This window comes from Hoplias malabaricus, chromosome 8 (assembly GCF_029633855.1).
Source record: "Hoplias malabaricus isolate fHopMal1 chromosome 8, fHopMal1.hap1, whole genome shotgun sequence".
Classification (NCBI taxonomy): Eukaryota; Metazoa; Chordata; class Actinopteri; order Characiformes; family Erythrinidae; genus Hoplias; species Hoplias malabaricus.
In genome coordinates, this window is record NC_089807.1 from 35207661 (window position 1) to 35230356 (window position 22696).

Here is a 22696-nt window from a genome sequence, read left to right on the forward strand (position 1 = left end):
CTCTGTAAACCCATCTCACGTTAGGAAACAGACATAATACTGACACCAAGTGGCCTGAATGTGTCAGTGATTCTGGATACCCTCCTACCATCTCCCACCCCATCACCCTCCTCCCCGCCCCATGTTGGGGACCCGCTGTATGGAGAATATATTACAGCTTGGATATTATAAAAAAATTAACTAATTTAAAAAAATTGTAGAATTCAAAGAAACACTAGCACTGTACTGAATTCAATGGGGATGGGGTGGTTCTATCATCCTCCAAATATTACAATACTAAGCCCAGAATAGCAGTGAAGCATCGCAACGATTGCAAAGCTCTATTTTAAGGCACATATATTGCATATTGTTGCTTTAATATGTTAAGTATGAAAGTGTGGCGGGGTATTGTGGTTTGGCAAAGCAGCTCTCTCAAACTTTGACACCCCCCACACCTCTCTCTCTCTCTCTCTCTCTCTCTCTCTCTCGGAAACCTGAGAGACAGAGCCCCTGTGAGTCGAGAGGCGACAGAACACCCTCAGCAGCAGCAGTCGCAGCAGCAGCACAGCAACATGGCTACAATCGCAACCTCCACCAGGTTTACAGACGAATATCAGCTCTACGAGGAGCTCGGAAAGTAAGAACGCAGCAGCCGATTTTGATTAAACGTTTTCCTCTTTTTTCCCCTTACTTTCATTCGCTCTAACAGCTCGCTTCACCTTCTCGTTCTTGGCTCGTGCTTTGGTTTCAGTTGGTTATTTTACTGGAGCCTCTGCAGAGAAGAAGCCTGTCAGAAAAAAGCCAAATAATTACAAGTCAGCGAAGCTTTCTGTTTAATATGAATTATATATAAGATAGTGATATACAACATAGTAGTCGGTATTTAACTATATCGTATTCTTTATGCTGTTTAGGTTTGTAATAGAGACTTCCACATCGTGCTAACTCGCTACTGAAGCCAAATGTTCACTATTTTATTGTTCGTGTTTTATTGTCATGCCGTTTGAATTACGTGGTGGTTATGCTACTCCAGACATTAACATTTAAGCCTGTAATTGATTTCGTGTTGTGTTCTTTTGCGTAGCGTTATTTTAACGGCGCGGAATTCCGCTTCTTATCGGAATTTTTCCATTCCACCTTAAATATTGCAGCGGTTACATTCTGGCGCCTGCACCTTTTAAGGTGGGACGGAAAAAGGAATTAGAAGCTAACGTCAATTCACGTTCGCTGGGTTCTATGCGTTCAAACTACGTCTCTGTGTTGTTTAAAAACAGAAGATATAAAGCCGGGCGTTTGCCAGACAGAGTCGTAGACAGTAGCTACTGTTGTTAGACTGGCTTTCACAAAAATCAAGAAGAAAGACGTAAAGTAGTCCTTTACTGCATTAGCATGTGAGCCAGTGTCATGTGTGCTTCACTCATAACGTTCTCTTGACTGGGTTCTGCTTGTCCGGTTTCATTTAGAGAACCTTTAGACTGGGGTCTACTGGAAATGAATGACGTGATCCCTGCACACTGTGCTTTCTCGCCTCGCTTTAATCTGTACCAGGCCTGCCCCTGTGTGTGTGTGTGTGTGTGTGTGTGTGTGTGTAGCCCGTGTTATTTTACTGCGTAACACACTGCTCCCACACTGGGCTGCTCTTCAGCAGTGCGGTTGTGTTTGGGAGGATGGTGAAGTGGAGGATGGTGCACTCCACCTGGGGCTCTCTGAGCGCATCGTCCATTTCTTCACCTCATTTTCATTTTCATCTGATGGACATTAATTCATTGCGCAGTGCCATGTGTCCAACGCACTCAATTCTCTCTCTCTCTCTCTCTCTCTCTCTCTCTCTCTCTCTCTCTCTCTCTCTCTCTCTCACAAGGGTCTATTTATTGGGAATTTCCAAGTTTTACAATGAAACAATTACATGTCAAAGCAGATTTTTTAATAAACAGGTTAAAAAAACGACCTCACTCCGTTCTGCATTTGTTTTATTCAGATCTAGTTTCTGCACACTGAACATTTACATTCACCTCTATGGCATTTTGCAGACGTTTTTACTGAGAGCCACTAACAATTCGAACAATATTCCAGGTGATGGTATTGCTCATGCACTTTCATGTGTGCTTACAGAGCGAGGCATTGAACCCTAAATACGGCTAAATGATCATTTTTCATATCATTGCTTTTTTTTTTTTAAAACAAGGTACTTGCACATGATGTCATAGCACATGAGTGTTTTATTGTCTCTGTGTTTTTGGGTTAAATCTTCCAATACCACTTTAGAATAAGCTTATAAAGATTTACAAATGATTTACCATCTGTGTATTAGTGGTTATTAATTAGATCGTAAACACATAAAAAAACACATAAATAATCATTACTACCAATTTATAGCACATGTATAGAAAGTGTAACAGTGGCCTGTTTTTTTTTTTTTTTTTGCCAAATAGGGAACCCACATCATCTACACTGTTAAACCTAAGGTCTTGCCAGATACTGACCTTATTTTGTCTTCTCCATCAGTCGACATTAAGCCTGTCAGCGTCATCACATATTTGTTAATAAGTTTAACCATTTAACCCCACATTGTAATTAATCTGACACCGATACTGATGATGATGTGGTGTGTACTTTAACATACGAAATGACTAAATTCACATTCTCAGTTATAAGCATATCCTGTTTCAGTGTTAAAAATGTTTAATAACGATCTCTGAGTTGTTTACCACCTAATTAGTAACCATGTAATAAGCAGATATTAAACCATTTACAAACCTTTATAAGTCTAGTCTTATTCTAAAGTGCTTCCCACTTTCCCTTCACAGCAGTATGAATGATATCAGCTATAAGAAGGAATTGCAGCCCTTGCGATTAGAAAATGACACTCTTCAAAATTGTAATTGCTATATAAAAATGATAAATCTTTTAACTCTATTTCCCACACTGCTACACCAATAAGGCTCTATGTATTGTGCTGACATCATTAGTTCCCATTTGTGTGGCTCAGCAAGTGATAGGAGCCAACAGTGTGAGTAAACACATGGACATGATCGGCATGAAAGAGATACCAAGGGATCATGTGACAGCGATAAGTATGTATTGTGATTGTTGAATGATTGATAAGAAGTGACAAACCCATTTAGAAATACAGTAATTCCCATGTGTCTAAAACAAACCCTGGGCAGGGGCAGAGGTGTGATTTGAATATATGTCGCTGCATTCATCAGGACATATGATTGTTTAATCTGTTATTCACACAATGGTGAACATTGAATAACACACCATCCTTGTTTATGTTTGTAGAGGTGAAACTTGTTAAAAGGTAAAGGTCTGGGTCATGTTAAAGGTCACAAGGAAATAGTGATACATAGCATCCGTAACATTGTTTATTTATTTCCATATACATAGAACAATCACTGGATTACAAACACCTACTTTGTATCTACTGTCATTGTCAATTTCATCAGCTGACCATGCAGGGGCACTTTGTAGTTCTACAATTACAGACGGTAGTCCATCTGTTTCTCTGCATACTTTCATATCTCCATTTCGCCCTGCTTTTAAATGGTCAGGACCCTCACAGGACCACCACGGCGAAGGTATGATTTAGGTGGTGGATCATGTTCAGCACTGCAGAGTCACAGACATGATGGTGGTCTGTTAGTGTGTGTTGCGCTGGTATGAGTGGATCAGACACAGCAGGGATACTTGAGTTATTAAAGCCCTTGGTGTCACTGCTGGACTAAAAATGGTCCACCAACTAAAAAAATATCCAGCCGTCAGCGTCCTGTGTCCACTCACGAAGGACTAGAGGACGATCAACACAAACCATGCAGCCACAGATGAGCTACTCTCTCTGACTTTACATCTGCAAGTTGGACCAATGAGGTAAGAGTGTCTAACAGAGTTGAAAGTGATAGGACACCGTGTTTAAAAACCCAAAGATCACTGCTGTGTCTGAGCCACTCATACCAGCAAGACACACACTAACACCACCACCAACAGGTCTGTGTCAGTGCAGTGCTGAGAATGATTCACCACCCAAAGTATATCCGCTCTGCGTATTATTATTAATAAGGTATACATAATAACAGTAGTAGTTTTACTCATGGTAACGTTTTATTTATAGTGCTTTTCTTAACCTCCGTCTGGGATGAGCTTCTTGTTAAAATATTCTTGATGATGTGTAATTTTCCAGTATCCAAATGACTGTATGCCCAGGTATAAAGCGCTGATTTGTTTCTTTTTTTAAACAGGGGTGCCTTCTCTGTAGTGCGGCGATGTGTAAAGAAATCAACTGGCCAGGAATATGCTGCTAAAATTATCAACACAAAAAAGCTGTCAGCAAGAGGTAAGGCATGCAGCTGCTTGAGTCTTTTGTTGTCCTCAACTGCACCTTAGCTCACCATCTCGAAGTGTTACTTATTTATTTATAATAATAATAATAAGATTTTCCCCCCCAGAAATCTTAGGGTGCATTCTTAATTCATTTGTTTTCTTGATGATGTAGCATCAGCAGCCAAAGCCAGAGCCATAACTTACTTCCAGCATGGTCTCCGGTTCTAGCCACAAGCACTTTCAAAAAAGCTGTTGTTTGCACTTTGCAGTGTGAGCAATGGGCAGCTACATCTGATCTCTAAATATAATATTTAAAGGCATCCAAACGTGCGGTTTATTTATGCATGACTCTCCCCCTAACAAATGGAGTTCAGCATTCAGCTGTGGATTTTGCTGTTGGACATCTTTGGTGAAAGCGCACTCTAAGGAGAGGTTGTTTTCTATTTAGGCACTGTCAAATACGGCTTCTTTTTAATCATTGTCTGCATGTGATTTATAGTGCTGGATAATAAATATATCTGTTCTGGCATTTGTTCTTTAAGCATCTTTAATCTGGGCCTGCATCTTCTTTGTGCTTCATTGTAATGTGAACAAAAAAGAGAATATCATATTGCGTCATTCATTCGGTGTATGTTTGCACAATACGACCATGAAATCCTGATCTGTAACGTCACAGGGAAGTGTTTTTGTTTTTTTGTTTTTTTTTAAATCCAGCGACTAGACTCGTGGCACATGAGCGTTGACAGTATCACTGAGGCTAATTAAGCTCGCAGTAAGGAAGGACTGGACACATGAGCCTTAGCCTCCTGTTCTGTCACAAGAGAAACAAAAGCTGCGGCTCTATTTCTGGAAAGTGGATGCTCAGAGTACCTGGCCCTTACCCTATCGAGTTCACGCTGTCATGTTTGACACAGATGGAGATTGATAATTGTTTGATTCTTTTTTGAATGTTCCATGCTTTCACCTTTTCTGCTTTCATATCTAAGAATGAAAACATTTACTGTAGCGTTGAGTAGAGATTATAACATTCCACCCTGAAAATGACCTCTCCCTGATCCACACCTCAGTGAAGAGCAGTGCATCAGCATTTCTGTTCTCTTTGAAACGCTTAAATGACTTGTACCTAACACTGCCGATACATGGAAATCACTTCCGTTCTTTAATGCATCGGTGATGTAGGCTTCCAGTGAGCGTCGAACACCGAAGTTATTAGCTGTTCCTAAAGAGCTGTTATTAGTACGTTCCCATTTTCCAGTTGTCCTGTCAGTCCTCTAGTGGTTACATAACGGCACAAATTGTAACATAGCTAAGACATTGCTAATATGGGTACGGCTAGCAATCTCACTGAAATGCTCACCACTTAGACATGAACCTGAGGGTGTGGAAAAGTTCCTTCAGTGATCAATAGCCTGCTCAGTATTTCTTTGGTGTCGGATTAACTAAAAGTTCCATTCCATGTTTCCATTCATGTGAAGGTCAACGCCGTGCTGACCTTCTTCGTATTCTGTGCACAGTGAGTCATGCGATGGGTCAGCTTGTGATAGTCACCCCTCTTTTAAGTCATGGTCTAATATTCCGTATTTCTACGTTTTTATGTTATTATTGTTGCCAAAATTAGTAATTATGTTCTCAGTACATAACATTTCTTGTATAGGTTATAACTCCTGATATGTGGCTTATAGCGACGTAATAATTTTGCAGGAGAAGTCATCTTGAATCTGTCTGCTTTTATAAAGCAGTTGGGCTTTTGAGGCTGATCTATTGATTGTAAAAGCACTTAAGAAAGTAAATGTTATTAAATGAATGGAGATTCATCTTTTATGTAGTTCATCCTACAGATCTACTTCAGCTGAGCAGGGTCCAGGTGAGTCCAGAGCTTACCTGGAATCATTGCAAGAATTTAGCTTGGTCTACACTAAAACCCCTGAACTGGATAAGAGGTGACAGACAATGAATGAATGAATGAATGAATGAATGAATGAATAAACTATACATTGGGGTGAGGTTACACAGCAGTTACAAGCTTACACAAACTTGATGAGCAAAGGAGAACAGCATCACTCCTTAAAAAGCTTTAGTTTCCAGAAATGTGTAATTTTCATTGCAAAAAGTTATAGCTAGTTGTTGGCATCGTACCTGGATTTAGTGTATTTAAATGTAGAAGTTGTGTTGACATCACTGTTAGTTTGATGTCAGTGTATTATGATGTACGCTCTTAAATATGAAAGCGCTTCTTTGAGGGATGCCATAGTAGAACCACTTTAGGTTCCTGAAGGACCATTTTAGCTATTACATTTGAATGGGTAAAGAACCTTTAGATTGAGTGATGGATTTTAAAACTTTAAATGGTTCTTCACACTCACACATCTCTTAAACTAACATGGTTCTTTATTGAACAAAAAGTGGTGCTTCTCTGGCATTGCTCAAAGAACCCTATGTAGAACCTTTGTTTTTAAGAGTGGTTTTTATTTTAGGGTGTTTTCACAGCTGTAGTTAGTTTGCTCTGGTCCGAATCAGTTAAGAAGTTTGATGAAAACACTCTTAGAGTGTGTTCATCTTGGTTTGGTTGGTTTGCAAACAGGTGCATCAAAACGCGTCACTGCAAACCAAATAAGGGTCTTCTCACCACTGACTGGTCAGACCTTACTGAGAAAGGAACAAGAAAGTAAACACAATTGTTTTTCCAATTATCGGCTAAAATGTAGTCAGTTCTCTGTTTACCTGCTGGCTACGGGAGCCTTTTAGCTCAGACGTGCTGTGTAAACCTTATAGCCGGGTCCGGTCGAGGTCGGTTCACGTTCTTACCAAAACTGAACGCACCAGAGTTCATCTGGGACTGGCCAGAGACCACCTCCTTTCAAGGGTCTCGATTTGGTTGTTTTGGTCCGCATCTGAGTGCAATGTCCTGCCCAAATGAACCGCACCAAGGGTGAAAAAGATTTAACAACGGCCTTCGAGCCAACTAGACACCAAAACGGTCCTGTTTACTAGGTTTGTGCTGGTTCATTTATGCGTCTGATTATATTATATATTATTTATAGATTTATAGATGCTTTATCAGCTTTACCTTTCTTTAGTGTCTGACCCTGTAACACCATGAAAGCACACTTCATGTTTTGATTGTGTCATTTTCCACCCGTATAATCACATAGTGAAATTTTCAGCTAGCTCAGTGACCCCCTCCCTAACACTGTGTTTTACTGAGGATTTCTAATTGGGGATGACAATAATGCATGTGCATCTCCCCTGGAAATATTTCTTGTTTTTGATTAATGTATTGGTGTGTTAACACATATATAGCACAAAGCCTAGGGCAGTGTAATACCTTAAAATGATCCTGAATATGACGTACAGTTAATGGTACATAAAAGGTTCTGGTTAGATGAAGCTGTGGTTAAATTGCATTTGCCTTTTTTTCTGTGCTTACAAAGGCCTAATGCTCCTTGGTTAATACTGTGTTGTACAGCATGGTAAAGAATCACTTGTATTTAGTCCTTCCAACTTTCTCAGCTAATTTCAGGTCATCCAAACATTCTTTCATTATGTTAAATACAGGGCTGTCAAAGGTAGCATGTTAATTCGTGTTAATTAACTTGTTGTGCATGGCTGTTGAACTGCAGTCACCAAACTCAAGGCAGACCTCAAGAAGAACTCGATGATTTGTACAGTTAGACTTATTAGTTGGATTTTATAATATTATGTTTAACAGAGGGTCTTCTTTGTCTTTAAGCACAGCCCACTGGTTTCCTATTGGCTCAGACTCCCAAGCGTTAAACTGATAAACTCTCTATCAGAAACCAGTTTATTTCAGATTTCCCATGTCCTTTCACAAATCCGGACCAATGTCCCAAACTAGTTTTTTTCAGTTTTGCTTTCACACTGCAATTTATCGAGAAGAATAAAAGACTTTTTACGTCGACACGGGTGTGTATCACCCCACACTTAATAATGATTGGTTTGTAGAGGGAAATACGTCTGAACAAACAGATTCAAACATATTTACTGCTTTCAGACTCAGATCAAGATATATCTTATGTAATACACAAAGACAAACATTGCTTATGCAGTGCTTATTCTACTTATTCGGGAGCTCCTTATTCGCATTTTCAGTTAATCCTTAAATGGCTGAACTCATTGCACTGATAAATTCTGTCTCCCAAACCACACCAACCTTCACTTTAATTTCTATCCCACTGAGTGCCCCTCTGATAATGATGAAGTATTTTGTATATCCTGTGTATTGTGCTAGTGCGTGGTTGGGGATGGAGCAGAATAACACATTGAAATTCGCAGTTGTTTATATTTGATTTTTATTTATGTTCACTAGAGTAACAGCATAAAAACCAAGACTCGTTGTGAGACTGAGAGAGGCGTTATATGGTTTCCTCCCTCATCTCCAAGTCTGAACACTAAAACACAGAACAACTGGGAAAATTTTGTCTATCTCAAATGTTGTTCACTGATGACACAGTTCTAACTGAAGGAGGATATTATGGCTCTGGTAGTTAATTTACAGTTAAATTAAAAGTTTTACCACATTTTCACCTGGTCAAGTCCACCGCCATTTATACTTCCTTGGCTTCTTGTAATTGGTCTGAACATTTGACCCATACAAAAAAAGTGTTTACACTTCATGCGAAATTCTGCTCTTTTGGTCCGACGTGGTCTGAGGCATCTTTCACACATGCAATTTTGGTTCGGACCGCACTAAAAAGTGAGGAAGAAATGTATTAAACATAGAAATGGTAACAAATACACTATCTAACACACACCTGATACATTGCAAGTTTAAAGATCTGTGCCCGGTTGCATACAACACTTAAAGTTGCCTTTTAAAAATTTTATAACTAAGGGTTTTATTAAGGAAATCTTTATAAACCATTAAATGTTCTCTTAAGTATTCAATAAAACTGTTAAGTGTTGCCCAAAGCTTCTTGAATGTCTTTCAGAATGATTTAAGGGTCGTAAAACTCCCTTTAACTCTCAAAAAATTGAATGAATTTTTGAAGCTGATTGTGTAACTAGGGAAACATTTTGAGACAGAGACGGTTCTTTACAACCTCTGAGCAATATGTAGCTATTAAGAGACAGATTTAAACATCATTTAATTTATGAAATCACTAGAGAGTTAAATGACGACCTCGGACACTCCACACCTCACATCCATGTGTTACCTGCAGTTTTACAGCACCTGATAGAGCCATTATTTTTTTTTTCCTTGTATCTTCTTTGGCCCAGATATGTTTATTTTTATGCTCTCTCCTTTCGTTTCAATTTGGTTTCTTTTTTAAAACTGTTGAGACAGTTCTCAAACAGTGGTGCTTTTAAAAAATATTTATTTGTTTATTTAAAAACTTTTTTTTTTTGAGGAGTTGTCATGGAAACAGTACACCATTACAGCCATAAAACTTCAGTCAATATAGTAAACCCCTTACCATTTTTACTTAGTTAAGTGAAACATCTGAGGCATTTTATGCAACTCCCTTAAGTAATTCCCTTAGGTGATGTAAACCTTAATCTTAAGCATAAAACTTAACTGTTGTTGCAACTGTTTGTTTCCATTTTAATTACAGTGAAATATTGTATGAGTCTCACTTGTTTATGAGCTAGATAGATTGTTTTCTATATATATTTAATGTTTAATAATGTGCTTTAGTCTTCGTGTCCTTTCTTTAGTTTTATAACAATTAAATATTTTCATGCCCTGTGTTCGTGCACCTGTAAATCTTTGGGGAAGTAAAGGTTGATGCTTTGTTTCTGGAGCTGCTAGCTGAATTACAACAGGTTCTGCTTTTGTGCCTTGGTCTCTCCGGATGGCTCTTAAACATAGAATTTATTTAAAAGACCTTGGGGGAAAAAAAATAAAAATAATTAGATCAGCTCATTTTTGGCAACACAGACTGGGTTCTTTTCAAGTATCCTGGCAACTGTTAATCTCTGGACTCTTCATCAGGTTGGCTGGCACCAAATTAAAAAGTAACAGTCCCATTCATTTAGGTGGGACCCATTCAAATGCCAGGGCTCCATTCCTCTAAATCTGCCACTACCCTGTGGCCTTAATCAAAGTTGAGCGAGAACCTTGCTCATGCCAGCATGTTTTACACAGACAGGCGCTGCAATCGGCCCTCTCTGATCCGCCATTCACTCCATCATCTGTTAAAAGGGCATGTCGGTGACTGCTGCCAATGCCTTATTTATTTGTTCAATATTCAAAGGAAGACAAACAGCAAAACCCATGGATTGATGGTTCTCACAGAAATTGACTTATTGTCCTTAGCTGCAGAGAGGGAAAAAAGGTCTGTTTCGGCATTTAACAACATTTTTAGTTTCATTGTTACACTCCAAGTCCAAACAACCTACGGCACTGTGTAAGAGGCAGAGGCAAAATGGCCGCAAAATGGAAAGTATGAGTTTCCTTTATTTTTCAACATTCAAAGAGCAAAACAATCACATTTAACTAATTAAAAAAAATCATGTATTAATCTTTTGCTATTTTTAGAAGACTTTGAGTTTTTAAAGAAGAAAATAATAAGAGATATTGTTTTATACGTCCTGAAGTAAGTCTTAAAAGTTGGATGCCTTTTCTCTTCATAGTCCAAAACACATTGTGGTGTTAAGGTCTGGACTTTAGGGCGGTAAGTCCTTTGCCCTGGGAACACCAGCAGTGGCTTTATTTGTTTGTTTGTTTTTCTTCTTTTTGTCTGCTCTCTGTTCTCTCTAAGGGCTTCTTAAAATCTATTCATCCTTTCAGACCTAAAATATCTAAAAGGATGGAGAAATGATTGTATCGTCATGTCAGGCCAAATGTTTACCAAGTCCTGCATATGCAATTTTATTCAATTGAATCTTTTGTATAATTTTATTTATTTATTTGCTTATCTTTGCTATTGTAATTTTCTCTTATTTTGCATTACCTTTCCGCTTCCTTTTTTTTTCTTCCAATACTTTTTCAGTTTGGCTGGCATCAAATTAAAAAGTAGCCCCCTCATTCATTTAGGGGGAGCCCATTCAAATGCCAAGGCTTGATCTCTATAAATCAGTCTCTGCCCTGTGGCCTTAATCAAATATTAAATAATCAAAGGTTGGTCTTTTGCTTTGTGTAGTACTCTAAATTGTAAAAAAAAACACTGCTCCTAGAGCATTGTTCCATGCTGTTTGATTAATAAATGCAAACTAAGGTCCTGTATAAGCCAAGAGATGCAGAGTGTAAAGTTTGCAGCGATTGTACGGAGCATAAAGTATTCATGTCATGTCATTTCCTTTTATGATTTTAAATAAAATACATTTTTCCGTACATTAGTAGTTTTATTTTAACACTGGGCATTCAGTATAACATATTTATAATTAAACGTTCCAACATCTATGTCTCTGCAGTGCAAGTGCTTTTCATATCTTAAGCTCTGTGTTTGCATAAAGTGCAAGATAATATACGTAACAATATGTAAATACTTACGTAGAGTTCACTCTTAATAGTGAGTCCAGCCACCCACAGTAACCACAGATACTGTATTGTGGCTGTGAGAGTCTCAGAAATGTCTTTTCAACCTGTCATTTTTGAGCCAGGCACTGTTCATATTGGGTGATAGCTGTTCAGGTGTCGAAACAGAATGGTAGAACTTTGATCACTGATATTATTTTTTGTCACTTTATATTTTACTTCTTTTTGTTCAGTGTCGTATTCACTAATGTCAGAATTTGTCCAAATGATGGACACAGCATTTTTCTTTGGTAGTTGCTGCTTGAGTTGCTTGGTTGGCTTCTGTGTAGAGGTTCTCCTCCATGTTGCTTCCATGAGGCAGATAAGATAGGACAGAATAACATGACCACATGTTGTAGTGTGGTTTTAAGGAGACAGTACGGGAACATACAGTGGGGGAAATATTAACAAAAAAATAAAAAATAAATTAATTGATACAGGCATGATCAAATAGTTTAATACTGATCCAGTCTTTGTGTTTTTGTAAGTAGCACAGTGGTGATTAGTTGGAAAATGGCAAACAGTTTGAAATGCTGTTTTCGTTTCTACGTTAATGATATGAATAGGTCCCAAAGACCAAGAAGCAAAGTAGCAAAACCATGTAAACAACTATGTTCGTTTTCTTGTGTGCTATCGTAAAACTTTTTGTTTGTGGTGATTAGTGTGGCTCTGAGCTTTGTGGTGTCCCTTGCTGAGCCATACACACACTCATACTGTTGGTCACAGACGATTTCAGAACGGTGCTGCTGAATAATTGACATGCACCTCCTGGCTCAGCCCGAAATGGGAAAGGGGGCAAGGACCTCTCCTTCTCCCCACAACTCACTCTCAATGTTTTTTGTCTCTGTAAAAGTGGCCCTCCTCCTTCATGTTCTTTCACTAAATCTCTCTCTCTCTCTCTCTCTCTCTCTCTCTCTGTCTTCCCATCCAGCATATTCTGTCCATCTCTATCTATATCTGGTCTGCTGCTGCATTGTTTATTTATTTATTTATTTATTTATTTTCTAGGTTATCATGGCTTTGGAAGGCTTACTTGCTGTTCTTTGGAGGCTGATTGGCGGAGGCCTGATAAACGTAGCAGCACGGCTGCTGTTGTGAATGTTTAATGGAACAAACTGTGCATTTTTAATGAGCCCAAGTCGAGCGAGAGAATATGTGGAGTATGTGTTCAATAATGTAGCTGGTCTATATGTGTTGTGATTTTTGATATGGCTGAATGCAAGTCGGTGTGCTGTGATTTTGTCTATCATCGAATGCGCCATATCAACAATAATCAGTTGGCCAATCTGAGCCTGATGTTTACTCGGTGCTGTATAGATATACCGATGGGATGTAGTGGAGCGCCCCTCCCCCTTCTATTAGCAGTATTCCCCAATTCCCTTTGTTCTGTTGGAAGCATACATGCCAACCGGGATGTGGGAAGGAGAATCACTGTATGGAAGCACTGAATACTCTGCACTTCCATACAGTTAGGGCTCAGCTCTATTTCTTGTTTAATGGCTGAATTTAAGGGAAGGAACTGCCTTGTGATATTGTCAGTTATTAGACTGTAGCCATCTTGTAAAGGGTGTGACCTCAGTAAAACACTAAATATACTGTATGGGTTGTGATAAAACCTGCGTTGCTGAAGCAAGTAATATTGTGAATTGATATTGAACAAATAGCCACCAGCTACCATAATAGCATCGGTGTGAAAATTAAATGGTCAAAGCATTGCGCAACAGGCAAGAGAGTACCTCAGAATGCATTTTAAAGGGACATTATACTTATTTCTTTAACGCCCCAAAAAAAAAAAAACGTTTCTCCAAAAACAGTGACGTTACAGGAGAAGGAAAACAAGAGCAAAGAGAAACTAGGCAAGCCTAGTTCCTCCGGAACGCCATTAGCCATATAGCCATTGTCACAGAGGTGTTTCTGGCATTTCAAAAACAGGAAAGCCCAAAAGACATACTCTTATCATTGTAAGGTCTGGAGAAGCTTTGGTGTTTCATATCAATGTCTTTGTTTACAATAATAACAAATAATAACAAACTATAAAAGTAGTTTATCTTGTCAGTCGCTGACAGTGTGTGTATGATCATGGAAAGCCTGTTATTTCTGTTCATATCAAGCTACAAAACTGAAGCACCATGTTGAGATGACATTAAAGCATTTAAGTTTTTGAACATTTCTAAAACCAAGCACCTTAACATTTTATCAAGCAAGTAATCTATACTTGATAACGGAACAGGACATCGATGGGAACTAATTATTTATTACTGACTTACATTTCTTTAAGGGTCAGACTGGTAAAACAGTGCTGGAACTAATTGACAGGCTCGTTTATTTTGAGTAACACCTCGGTCTGGTGTTCTGGCTTTAGTAATCTGGAGATTTTGCCTGTTTTCATGTAAATTTAAACAAAAAGTGTAGATGTCATTGACTCATCAGAAAGTCAGCAACAGTCAAAATGCCGGGCGCATTTTTGAGGTCCCAAAAAGAGGACATGTCAGAGTCACCGCCGAACGGTTTCAAATTTAGTTCATGAACTGGAATGTTAAATATGGCTGAACTAAAAATACACAAAAATGGAGATATATGTTTTTCTTTGGACAGTGACGATATATTGTCACATACAGTTTGCCATAAAACATAGTAATCTTCCCACACCTGTTCCACTCCACAGCTGCTAATGGGGTATTATGATCGGTGAACTATTGAATCACTCAAAATGAAATACTTCAGAGGGGAGGAGGTCTGTAGAAATGTGCGTAGGTGAAATGAGAGTAGGTGAACTCGCAGAACAGTCTTAATTACTTTTGAGTTCTTAACATGCTATTATCTCTAACACAATGACGAAGAAGCATTGTGTTTCTTAATGCTTTATTGATTACTAATGAAAACTGATTTGTTAGAACAGTTAGGTTTAAAAATAACAAAGTTCAAGGCAGACGTATTACATTAGGAATAAGTATAACTCCAAAGGGCAGTTCACTGCTTTAGATTAGTGATTGTAACCGTAACAGCCATCACACGTCTCACATAATGGCTGCATCCATATTTAAAATTGGAATAAAGGTGTAATTTATTTATTTATTTATTAACCAAACTGTCTTAATAATTTACAGTAACTCCATCATTTTAAGGTTTACATGTGTTACCAGACAGGGTTCCTTTTAAATGTTTTTTCTTCTGACATTTCTGGACATTTTGTGTATTTTGGAGGCTACATTTACTTGTACTTTATTGGTGTTGTTATTGTAAATGATTGTTTTTAAAGAAAGGTATGTATGGCATTTTAGCCAAAGTTATGTTCAGAAAGGACAACATGACTTTTTTCTTTTTCTGTAGACACGTATACCAATAATTCACCAACATATCTCCATAAATAGCAAGCTTTTATTAATAGCTGTGACCTGTTACCTCTTTGAGACTGACACAATTTAAATTACCAGCGTTCTATTACGTACACACACCTCTAAACTACATCTTGATTTTAAAAAAATCCTTAGACATGGAACCTATTGAAGTCTTACTATTCAAGTCTTCCACCAGTACAAAGATAGATAAAATAGAGTTTCGAGTTGTATTATCAAAGTAGCAAAATCAAAAGACTAAGAAGGAAGACATGCCGTGACTGAGTTCTCCTGTTTAGACTCTAGCTCTGCTGGGACCCTCTCTAACAGCCTTCATGCAGTAGCTCTCTCTCTCCCCGGGGACCACTTTTAATGCCTTCGCTTGGTCAGGGTGAAAATCATTAGGTCGTAAAATTTCACTACTTCTGTCATATTGGCTGCTTTGAGTTCCTCCAGTACTGTGTGAGCTGCCGAGAACTAAACCTGAGATCCTGAGCACCTTCACAGGACAGATTGCTCCAGGGTCCAGACATACCAAGTTAGCATGTTAATGAACTTCTAAGTAGCAAGACCTACAGGGGCCACAACTGAGCTGGAGGAAACTGAAGGAAACTTGTCATAATATTTCTCTGCTGCAGAAAGCAGGGAGAAAAAAGTACACTGAAATATACTTAATATCCTTCCATGCACTCATGCTTAATATACTAGAAGTGTACTATTTTCAATGTACTATGTATATACGTTGTATTGTAATTATATGTCATTAGAACTATTAAAATATACTTAAATACAGCTAAGTGTACTAACTGTACTATTTTGAGACACCATTAAGATGCACTTAAATATACTCAAGTCCATCTTTTCTTATTGTATTCTTCACAAATATATTTTGTTTCAACTTGAAGTATATTTGAATACACCTTTCAAATAACTGTTTATATGTTCATGAAATATAGAAAATATATTTATAATTCAATCAAAATATCTAGATAAGACATTCTAAATATGATCTAATCACATTTATGACCCACCAGCTGAGAGCTGTGAGCTAATCCCAGCCACTCATTGGTCCACATTTACACTGAACCCAATAAGGAACGCTCTCAAGAGAAGTGAAGTGAAGTTTTGGATTCACAAAGCTTTTATGTATAAACTTTCCACTGCCTGATTCTAGGAGCTCCAGAACACTGCTTTACCGTCATAAAATAAACACCATTCATTGTGGTGGGTGAGGGAGCACATCTCCCAAAATGGCAATAATCGATTAATCTAACTATGGTTGATACTGTAAATTATTATTTTTTTCTTTCCGCAGTAATAGCGCTAATTCCTTTGAACAATTTCATGTCTAGTTCTAAGTCAGTTTCAAGTGGAGTCCCACGGCCTAGTACAATTTTTTTAGCAATTTTAATGCTGTTGTATCTTCAGGGTGTAGCACATGAACAAGAAAGTACCATCAGTACCATCAATAAAATGTGAAATGTTTAAATATTGCTAGGGAAGGTATTTACAAATACGATGAAAACCCTCTCTGAAAACACTCTATGCTTCTGTTTTCCTCTCCTTTATATAACAGAACCATCTGCTCTTATTAATACATAGAGAAACCAGCAGCCAGACGTTTATGAAAGGGCTGTGACGAGCATATGACACCAGCGTGCGGTGTTCACGGCAAACACTGATGCATATAAACATCATTATTCAGAGGTCTGGCTGTTTTAGAGGCTGAGTGTTTGCCTTGTGTTAGTCCCAACTTGCACAGCAGTGTGGTTGACTTTTAGTAATGACTTCAAAAAGGTGTTATCACTTTGCTATAATTTGTGGCCAAGTGAACATATTTTTCCTCTTTGATTTGTGAAATCCTCAGTGTGTAAACTTTTTACATATCAAATATTATAAAATAATAGTTTAACAACTTACTCAGAATACGTAATATTTATGTATGTCATACTTGCTGTGTGAGTGTTCATGTCTCAGTGAGGTACACACTAAAGGTTTATAGTGAAACTCCTGATTTAGCCTTGCAGATTTTGAAACTGCAGTCTGGGTATCAGTTATATGTTTGTTCAGAAGATATCCGAGCTATTCAAGTGTCTATTAATGTGAAGAAAAACATTGAAACTGTATCTGGTGAATGCTAAGGGAAGTGTCTGGGAACTGGAGAATGACCAAACAGAGCTTACACTACACCATTATGGAACAGCACATGTGGAATCATGCCATGTCACAGGTGTGTGTAGGTTGGTGTGTTGGTCTCTCTCTCTCTCCCTCTCTCTCTCTCTGGGGGTTTGTAGGACCTGTTTTGTTTTAACTGCTGTGAATCCTCAGGCATCCAAAGCATGTAACAGGATAATCCTGACTGATCACAGGGAGACGTAGTAACACTGTCCATCACCCGACCATCTGGCACAGGGTTGGCTTATACTTACAAACACAAACACACACACACACACACACACATATTAATGTAAAATAATAATAAAAAACACATTTTAAATAAGGTGTATTTCACACTTCTATCAAATCAAATTATTAATCTATAAGACAGAAGCTAGACACTGAGTACATTTCTCAGGCCTCTGTGTGTGGGGTATAGATTTGGATTTATCTGTGTTGCATAGTCAGTTTACCTGACTTTAAATATTTTGTTTGCAGTTTTTCTAGCAGCACTTATGAGGACCTCCAGAAAACTTAAAACGGGATTCCTGACTGTTGTTCTATTTGTTGAAATGGCATGATAGTCTCATTTTTGTAAACCCGGGCCTCTTTTTCACTGCAGGGTCAAATGGTGTTTAGGCCGTTCTGTACCATTCCTCACAGTTATGGACCTGTTAACCCGGTAACAGTTTCTTTTTCCATTGCTAATTCTGGAGCAGGAAGTGAACTGCATCTCATAATAATTTCGCCACAGTAGCTGTCGTCGGATGTGTCCGGTTTCACTTTTCCGCACTGAATTTCCTGAGTTAGCTTGCTAAGTAAATGGAGAACTGTGAGTTTTTTGGGATTGTTTTTTTTGTGTGCAAAGCAGCACAGACTACATTCTTCGAATAAAGAGTGAAGGCAGCAAAAAAACAGAAGGGGCTTAACTTACCTGCGGACACTTAAAGGATATTGTCACAATCCAATTAAAAATAGGTATCTCCCAAAATGGCAACTTTACAGGTGAAGGAAAAAAACTTTCAATGGAAGTCAATGTAAAAAGGTTTTATTCCAAGTCATTTTGGAACATTTCTGTAGGCCTAGTGGTGCATTCATCATTCATTTTCACACAGTGCTCTGTTTAAATGAGGTAGTAAACTAAAAAAAACAAAATTAAATATATAATGTTTTAATTGGACAGCGACTATTTGTGGCTAACAGGAGGATTTGTGTGGTCAAGGTACTTTATTGCTACTAACACATATGAATTTCATTTCATTTTTAAATATTTGCTTTTTGCTAAGCTTTAAAAATGTTGCAGCAAAAGTCTTAAAGAGCCAATCCATACGTCATTTAAGTCCTCCCCCAGAACGGTTCAGTGTTCCGTGCAGAACTGTGTCCGTGGAAAAGCCACTGGAACTGTTGCAGTGGAAAAGAGGCCAAAGTTACCTTGTCACTAGCTGAAAATGTAGTAAGGGCAGCCTGTTGGAGTATGATTATTAGCCCTTAAAAACTTGGGCCTTCCCTTTAAATCAACAGGGGCTTTGGCAGTAAACACATCCTCTGCCTCATACATATTTACTTTATTTTGTGGTCTTATTAACATGCCACTGGACTCCCACTTTGCACATCAAGTGTGTATAACTTCTCTTTTTAAATGTTTGCCTTGATCTGCCAGTGTCTACCACCTTTCCCAAAACACATATACAAACCCTTCCTCGAAAGAGGGAGGTGAATGTGTAGCCTATCTTCAGTTATAATAAAATATTTGCTGTTGCACCAGGATGAGCATGTGTCAGATCTTACAGGTTGTTGGACTGGTCAGGTGTCTTTTGTACATGATTTTGTCTGAAGTTTAAATAGGGTTAAAGGGCAGGCACGCTGACAACACTATTCTCCAGTCCACTATTCTCCATTCTGATTTTCTTGTATTAAGAAGTGTCGCAGTCACACAGCTCCAGGGACCTGTAGGTTGTGGGTTCCAGTCCTTTTCTAGTACCCAGGATTGCTTTACAATACTTAGTACATAGAACAAAATAACAAAGATAAACACAGCCAGGTATTAGAGATGGGCCTGAGCCAATCCTGTATCAGTATCGGTATCAGTTGTTCACTAATCGGATATCAGACGAACAGAGCCGATTCAGACGAACACTTACAAATCCATATTCCTGTGCTGAGCCTGCGCTGGACCATGAACCAGCTGCAACCATTCCAGATTCCATTCCACATTTTACCATGAACTAGGCCTGTGCCATATTGTATCATTCGCAATAATATCGTCATAGTTTTTTTAATTATTAAAAAAATATACATCAGTATCGTGATAATAGTGATATTCTGACTTGTTTACGTAATGACATGACAGGAGTCGTTTGGGCTCAGTGAAGTACGGTAGAAAGTGTCTTTGAGGTGGAGGAATTTGCTCCAAAACAGGTGACTTCAGTCGTGTGGAGGTGGTTTTGTTACCAAATATCAGATGTACAAAAACCATTGTATCATGTTAGAAATGCAAGAAGACTTTAATATTATAAAATTTATTATAATGTTGCATTATAACATTGGTTTAACTTTTATTTTGTTGCAATAATCTGATTTTGAAATGAATAAAAGTATTTATGTGTTTTGTTTATATCGCCAAGAATATCGTTATCGCCAAAATACACTGAAATGTCATGATAATATTTTCGGACCATATCGCCCACCCCTATTATAAACCCACTGCAACTTCAGTCTGCAACTAACGCCCTTTACAAAGGAAAAACGGAGGTTGTGTTCCCGTCCACATGATTTGGATCACTGAAAACAGGTTTTTGAAAAAGCTTGGCAAAGGGGAGATTTTGGAAATCTTCGTCATTATAATGTGGTTGTGTTTACAGGTGAAACCTAGCTTTTTGTAAACTGTTAGCGCTTTTCCACCACCGAGGAAACGGAATACTTCCAGTTCGCAAACTATATTCGGAACCGTTCGGCACGTTCCCACTGACATATACTGGTTAGTGAACCACAAAAGTTTGTTCCCAACTGGAACCAAAGACGAGCAGGTTTTTCACAATTTTGGATGTGTGGTGTCTGCAGTGAGCACTGTTTGTGCCCTTGCTCGACTGCTGCTTGACTGTGCTGCATGGTTGGAATCTGCTGCCTCACAAGATCAGTCAGTCATGATTCACTGTGACATCACATTGCCCAGCAACAGCTGTGGACTCTCTCTGATTGGTGCTTTTTGGATGATTATGCAGGAAAAAGAGATGATGCTGTAAACAGAACAGGCTGAGATACAGATCATGCTTCAGAACATACAGTTCATACAGTCTGTATGTTTGTACTGAACACATTACACAGAGGCTTTTTTTTGTGGTTGCATTGTCGTAATATCCAAAAAAAGAGGCCTCAACCTGATTGGAATCTCATTTGAATGGAGAGCTATTTTTGAGGAACGATGAGGAAATGTGGTTTATAATGTGCGTGTGAGAAGCAGCTTGTTTACAATCTGTCATTGTCATGCTCTCATTATGTCACTATTAGTAGAAAAGCAAGGTCAGCCAACTCGGAAACCATGAGCATTTGCGTTCTGTATGAGGAAAGCAGATGTGTGTTTTACTTCTGTGGACTTATGCACAAATCTGTCACATAAGCTGTTGCTTACCCTGCTCGCTGTGGGACAGCAGTCCTACCATTCCATTGCAGTGAACGTATTCTGACATAAAAGCATACACAGTTATGTTTAAACCTTTGTTTACTGACTAAAAATTAGGGATGTGTGTGTGTTGCCCTGTGAAGGACTGGCGCCCCCTCCAGGGTGTATTCCTGCCTTGCGCTCAATGATTCCAGGTAGGCTCCAGACCCACCGCGACCCTGAGCTGGATAAGCGGTTACAGATAATGAATGAATGAATAATAGTGCTTTGTTTTTTATGGAACATCCCATTCAGTGTTCTTTAAGTACTGACCGTATACAGACATGCTCAGAAATGCATGTTGTTTCACTGTTATAATAAAATACATTCAACTATCCAACCTCTATGTTCAGTTATTGTTGGTGTTTCAAGACCAATATGTCAGTGTACGTGTTTCTAACTATTATATATAAGCATATTAACACTGACTCTGCTTGCTGCGTGGGTGTTTGTTGTTACGGAAGGAAAAGTAAAAACTCAGCTGCGCACAAACCATAACTAGATGAGGTGCCGTCTGCTTTCTTAGCTGCTAAGTTTAAATGATGTAGTAAACTAAAAAAATGGAGATACATGTTTTTCACTGGAGAGGGATGATGTTCATTCATTCATTCATTCATTATCTGTAACCCTTATCCAGTTCAGGGTCGCGGTGGGTCGAGAGCCTACCTGGAATCATTGGGTGCAAGGCGGGAATACACCCTGGAGGGGGCGCCAGTCCTTCACAGGGCAACACACACACACACATTGACACCTACGGACACTTTTGAGTCGCCAATCCACCTACCAATGTGTGTTTTTGGACTGTGGGAGGAAACCGGAGTACCCAGAGGAAACCCACGCAGACACCCACTCCTCACAGACACCCAGAGTGGGAATCGAACCCACAACCTCCAGGTCCCTGGAGCTGTGTGCTGCGCCACTGTGCCGCCCAGGGATGATGTTATATATATTATATAAGCTTCCAGGGTCTTGCATTGTTGAGATTAAGTAACGGTAAATGGACACTGAGGGTAACTAATAAGGGTTTATTTGCAGGTCCTAATAGAAGCTTTTGTTATGATATTGAAAAGCCTGTTACCTGGGTCTAGGCCTCTAGTGAATGTAATTAACTGTCATTTCATCAAAGGTGAAGGAAAGCTCATTTAGTTTTTTGTCATTTACACCAAGCCACCAACCCATTGTCTATTATATCCATTGTTCATTTTGTTATATTTTATTTACAGTTGCCCTCTGTAGTGCTGCAGTTACAGACAGCAGTCTATACGTTGCTCTCCACATGCTTTTAGCTCTCTTTAAATATTTCAGTGGTATTTCAGTGGTATATCAAGGATGTTTTTGCTTTTTTTTAATATTTTGGTTGTTTTTTCTCGTACTCCTGGTATAGCTGTTAGGCTAAGCTTGAAAAATATTGTCTTAAACAACTTATATATTCTGTATTTTGCTCTGATGTCAACTTTAAAATAATATCACTATAAACAGGATCACAATATTTTAGGGATTTCATGATCATGATAATGGTATCCTAAAAATTATGATGATATTATTGCGAATGATAAAATATGGCACAGCCCTACTATATACGCTATATATTTTAGGGTCGTGTGTGTGTGTGTGTTTGTGTGGCCATCACAAAGTCATCAGTATATGATGAAATAATTTCAATTTGCTATAGCGCATGTAATAACATGTCAACATGAATAAAATGCTAGTAATTTGTTGTGTTTCCAGTTTAATAGGTTTTTCTCGTTTGTGCCTTTGACTCAGTACACA

At 38.5% G+C, this 22696-nt stretch overlaps 1 protein-coding gene across 30 annotated transcripts in view; it reads left to right on the plus strand.

Annotated features, from left to right (window-relative positions):
* The first annotated feature begins 499 nt into the window (after positions 1-499).
* Positions 500-22696, plus strand: part of camk2g2 (calcium/calmodulin-dependent protein kinase (CaM kinase) II gamma 2) — an 88197-nt gene continuing 66000 nt past the window's right edge. For all 30 annotated transcript variants that reach the window (XM_066678561.1, XM_066678575.1, XM_066678577.1 and 27 more), the window contains exons 1-2: positions 500-616; positions 4218-4312. In XM_066678561.1, the coding sequence (XP_066534658.1) occupies positions 552-616; positions 4218-4312 (160 nt within the window). In that variant the 5' untranslated portion in view covers positions 500-551. The remainder of the gene's footprint in view (positions 617-4217; positions 4313-22696) is intronic.